General features: G+C 37.6%; 1 protein-coding gene across 1 annotated transcript; it reads left to right on the forward strand.

Moving 5' to 3' along the window:
• Window positions 1–1,912: 1,912 nt before the first annotated feature.
• Window positions 1,913–5,110, forward strand: LOC105794771 (probable leucine-rich repeat receptor-like protein kinase At1g68400). Its single transcript, XM_012624079.2, has 2 exons — window positions 1,913–3,353; window positions 4,067–5,110. The coding sequence occupies exons 1-2, from the start codon at window positions 2,006–2,008 to the stop codon at window positions 4,747–4,749; spliced, it is 2,031 nt and encodes a 676-aa protein (XP_012479533.1). The 5' UTR covers window positions 1,913–2,005; the 3' UTR covers window positions 4,750–5,110.
• Window positions 5,111–5,315: the final 205 nt, after the last annotated feature.

The following is a 5,315-nucleotide window of genomic DNA, read 5'->3' on the forward strand; positions in this document are numbered from 1 at the left end:
TTATACAATTATTTACTTTAATTAACTTATATTAATTATATAATAAATATATTCGTATTATTTTATCGTAAAAAATTTATGTATTCATTATTTAAATATTTTGGTATTATATTATGAATAAAATAATGAAAAGTAAAAATTTAGATTATAAGCAACATGGATAATTTTATCCTATAATATTGTCTTTATGAAAGAAAAACTTGGTAAAGATAACTATAAAAGATTTCGGTGGAGTAACAAAACGTTTGATGAATAGTTCGATTTATATTCATTTATCAAATAAAGTAAACGAGCATGAACAAAATTTTAAAACCTATTTATTAAACAAACTAAACATAAACAACACTTGTATTCATAAACAAGTTTGTTTGTATTCAACTAAATTCGTTTAATAAATCATTTAAAATTTGTTTAAAATTCATTTATTATTTGATTATTATATATTAATAAAATTATTTTATATCTACAAAATAATGTATATATATGTGTGTATGTTTATTTATTTATTGTTTGCTTGCTTATTATTCATGGACATTATTAGTGAACATATTCAATTATATGTTTGCGAATATGTTCATTTAACTTGAATGAACGAACATGAACATATATATTTTTAAATAAACAGACACGAATGTAATTTTGAAAATTTTAAAGAACATTAAATGAATATGAACAAGTTTAAAATAGAACAAACATGGACATATGTTTATTCGTTCAATCTTGGTTCATTTACAATCCTAGTGGTTTGCCAGGGGTATTCAACAGATCTCATTGGGATGTTTCTTATGCAAATCATCGAATTAGTTTTTGACATTAAACTCGCTTCATTGAAGGTAACTGACATCGAAAAGGACATTTTTATCTTTTATCATCTTTTAGGCATTTTAATTTCCAACATCATATTTAAAATGGAGATTTTAACTTTTCATTGCAATTTTGATAATAATACCAAATATTACTAAATCATGCTTTTCACATCATTTTTCTACAATACTTTTCAAAAATATATGTTTTTTCAAACTGAGCTTTTTAAAAGCAACTCTCAATAACAAGAGCAATGGTAAACTAACACTAAATAAAATAAAAAGGGCTAAATTTGGTAAAAATGTCGATTTTTAAAGAAATTTAATTATTTAGGATGATTTTTGTAATATTTATTGAAATAGGTCAATGTTAGAGAGAAAAGGCAAAAACGCATCTGGAAGGATGCGCTTTCAATCACCTTTTGACTTTTTTGACAAATCATCTCCTTTGGTTAGATGGTAAAAGTTAGTGTTTTTATCATTTAGTTTTGGGTATGATTTGTCTGCTACTTGCATTTGTATTTTTATTTTATGTTATTTCAAGTTTTTTTTTAATTAATAAGTATATTATTTTTAAATTTTAAATGCTTAATTCATTATGTAATTAATAAATTTTTTGTTTAAAAAACAAATATCATAAAATCAATTAAATTTCTTTAAAAATCGGCATTTCTTCATAATTGAGCCAGTAAAAAGTATTGGTGATGACATCTGCTCAACTTGTTTACACAAATCTGAAAAAGAAAAGAAAACGCAAGCCTCGTCAACGGTGAGCTTCACCTCTAGGATAACGGCGTGAGCCTTGGATCTTATCTTGGCGGTCCGAAATGCACCAGATTGAGATTGAGATTGAGATTGAGAGTGGAAGTTAATGCAGTTAATATAATAAGGCGTTACAGAGAATTAATTGAGGAAGCGAGGAAGACAATATTATCTTTTTTAATAATAATTTTACCTCGCAGTACGCAATACTGTAACTATTACACGTTACAAGCTGGGTCAGCTCAATCAGCCAGAAAATTAAAAAAGGCCAGTAAATTAACTTCTTAATACCAATAAAACCCTTCATATTTCCCATTAATTACACCCCACCCTCTTCTAACCTCTCTACTGTGTTTCTACCTAGCACTACTATAACCCTCAGCTCACGCTAAAGCTTTGAGGGAGAAAATCTCTTTCGCTCCCACTCCACAGGGCAAATCATGGCAAAACTTTCTTCCTTATTCCCACATTTTTTGCTCTCCTTTTTGTTCTTCTCTCTGGTCTTAGCTATTCCAAACCCTGATTTGAAGCCATTAATGGACTTCAAATCAGCTGCTGACAAGTCCAACAAGCTAACTTCGTGGAACTCAACCACTCACGTATGCACCTGGAGCGGAGTCACCTGTTTCCGGAACCGAATCTCTCGGCTCGTACTGGAAAACCTCGGCCTGACCGGCTCCTTCCAACCCCTTGCTTCACTCACCCAGCTTCGTGTACTTAGTCTAAAGCAAAACCATCTCTTGGGTCCGGTTCCCGACCTTTCTAATCTCACTGCTCTCAAGCTCCTCTTTTTATCTCACAACCAGTTCACCGGTGAGTTCCCAGCTTCGGTTACCTCGTTGTTTCGGTTGTACCGTCTCGATCTGTCGTTTAACAACTTTACCGGTGGGATTCCCGTGACGATCAACCGTTTGACTCATCTTTTAACGCTCCGGCTTGAGGAGAACCGGTTTTCAGGGCCGGTTTCTGGTTTAAATCTTCCGAATCTCCAGGATTTAAACATTTCTGCTAACAGGCTTTCTGGTGAAATACCCGAGTCTTTGTCGAGTTTCCCAATGGCGGCCTTTGGTTCAAATACAGCTCTTTGTGGAGCGCCATTGGAGAAATGTAAGAGCACTGGGAGTGACCCGACAAAACCCGGATCCGACGGGGCATTAGCGTCGCCGTTAATGCCAGGTCGAAACCCAACTGTTATAGCTTCATCCCCAAGCTCATTACCAGCAAGTGGAAACCCCAACAGAACCCCGAACTCTCAACGTCGTCATAATGCAGGCAAGATAAGCCCACTGGCTTTAATAGCAATTATATTAGGCGATGTTTTGGTTCTGGCTTTGGTATCTCTCTTGCTTTATTGTTACTTCTGGCGAAACTACGTTGCAAAAATGAGAGACGGGAAGGGTTCCAAGGTGCTTGAAGGAGAAAAAATCGTCTATTCTTCGAGTCCATATCCAGCACAGCCAGGTTTCGAGAGGGGAAGAATGGTGTTTTTCGAAGGGGTTAGGAGGTTTGAGCTGGAGGATTTGTTGAGAGCTTCGGCGGAAATGTTGGGGAAAGGTGGGTTCGGGACGGCATATAAAGCGGTATTGGATGACGGAAATGTGCTGGCCGTGAAGAGATTGAAAGATGCAAACGTGGGTGGGAAGAGAGAGTTCGAGCAACAAATGGAAGTTCTGGGAAGGTTGAGGCATCCCAATCTGGTTAGCTTGAAAGCTTACTATTTTGCCAGGGAAGAGAAGCTGTTGGTCTACGACTACATGCCCAATGGTAGCTTGTTCTGGCTACTTCATGGTACGTTTCAGATGCCTTTTTCCTTTATTTATGAATCGGTTCTTTCATTTTCCGGTATTAAGTTGGGAAACATTTAGTAGTTTTAAAGCTCAATTCATGCAAAATTAATGAGTCTGGTCGTTATGGTGGGTGGGTGGAGTAGCCACCGCCACCTGCCAGATACATTTGTAGGTGGATGTATGGTGGGTCAGTTGTCGTTAGTACTGGCCTAAGCTGTTTGATTACGCAAGTCTTGATTTGGTTGAAATCCATTAACAATGTCATCCCGCTGCCTGAGGAAGAGTGCACAGCTTAGAGTCTACTCTTAGAGACGAATAGCGGGTTTATTCTGGTTTGGCCTGTTTGGTAACTTCACGTTGCCCTCTGGTAGACAATTATGTCTTCTTCACTTTTTCTTTTTGTTCTTTTCCCAATGACAGGCTTTGGCTTTTTCTTTTCCCTGCGAATATGACCAAAAAGTGAAACGATAGACACCGTTTGATCATGTAACAACACCTACCGGGTGTCTTGATCAAAATCATCAGTTCTTCGTCCATCACTTTCTTGATATGGATTGACCCACCTGATATATGATCCATTTTACTTGCATGCAAATTTCCGGGATTACGACCTTTGTTTTGTAGCTTTAAGCTCCCCCCCCCCCCCGGCCTTTTATTTTTATATTCCAATTTTTTAATATAGAATAGTATTAACCTTTGTTTCTTTCCCAACAGGGAACCGAGGACCTGGGAGAACACCATTGGACTGGAGTACAAGGCTCAAAGTAGCAGCCGGAGCAGCTCGTGGCTTGGCTTTTATTCACTACACATGCAAGGCTCTTAAACTCACCCATGGTAACATCAAATCCACGAATGTCCTCCTTGATAAATCAGGGGATGCACGCGTGTCAGACTTCGGGCTCACCATTTTCGCATCACCCACCAACAATGCCCCAAGATCAAACGGCTACCGTGCACCGGAATTATCATCTGATGGTCGGAAACCCACCCAGAAATCCGATGTGTACTCCTTTGGTGTGTTGCTACTTGAGATACTGACAGGGAAGTGCCCTTCTGTAGTGGATAATGGTGGGGCAGCAGTGTATGGATATGGTGGGCCCCTGGACTTGCCCAGATGGGTACAGTCGGTGGTGAGGGAAGAATGGACGGCGGAGGTTTTCGATTTAGAGCTAATGAGATACAAGGACATCGAGGAGGAAATGGTTGGGCTATTGCAGATCGCAATGGCTTGTACTTCCGCATCACCTGATCAACGGCCTAAAATAAGCCACGTCGTGAAGATGATTGACGAGATTCGTGGGGTAGAAGTGTCACCGAGTCATGATCAAGCACTTGACTCGGTATCCGACTCACCTTGCTTGTCTGAAGACACATGCGGTGGAGCTGTTAGCCAGTGATTGTTGCAAGTTTCCCATGGGTTAGGTAAAAAAGAAAAAGAAGGCATTGAGGTTGATGTAAAATCAGGTTTTTGCCCTTTGAAACTTAATGTTAGTTTTGTGCTAATTGAAGAGATTAAGAATATTAGCAAATTTTGATTTAATTAACATGAGCTGGCATGGCAGTGGAAGTGGAAGTGGCAGAGGCCAAGAGTTATAGAAAATTCTATTGTCAGCAAAAATCATGGAAGCATACTTAAATGAATTATTATTTTATAATTAGAGATGGAGAAGATGAGTTTACCATCAACTCATACAGTAAAAAATATTTTGTATCAGCTGCTTGGCTGGAGAATCATGAAAAGATGGGTCCGCTTTTTTACTTTGCAGTGGGTTTAAAGGTTATCATTTGAAATCATTGAAGAATGAACCATAAAAAGATATGGGTTTCGCCAGCATTATTTGACAAATCCGCATGTGGGTCTTCTTTGAAAGCTTAGCTTAATTTTTATGTTGATGTATGAAAAGTCCAATCATTTGCTCTTTAGTTGATTTTGTATAAGATGAAAAATAATTAAGACACTCCA

The sequence above is a fragment of the Gossypium raimondii genome, chromosome 3, assembly GCF_025698545.1.
Source record: "Gossypium raimondii isolate GPD5lz chromosome 3, ASM2569854v1, whole genome shotgun sequence".
In the NCBI taxonomy this organism is placed as follows: Eukaryota; Viridiplantae; Streptophyta; class Magnoliopsida; order Malvales; family Malvaceae; genus Gossypium; species Gossypium raimondii.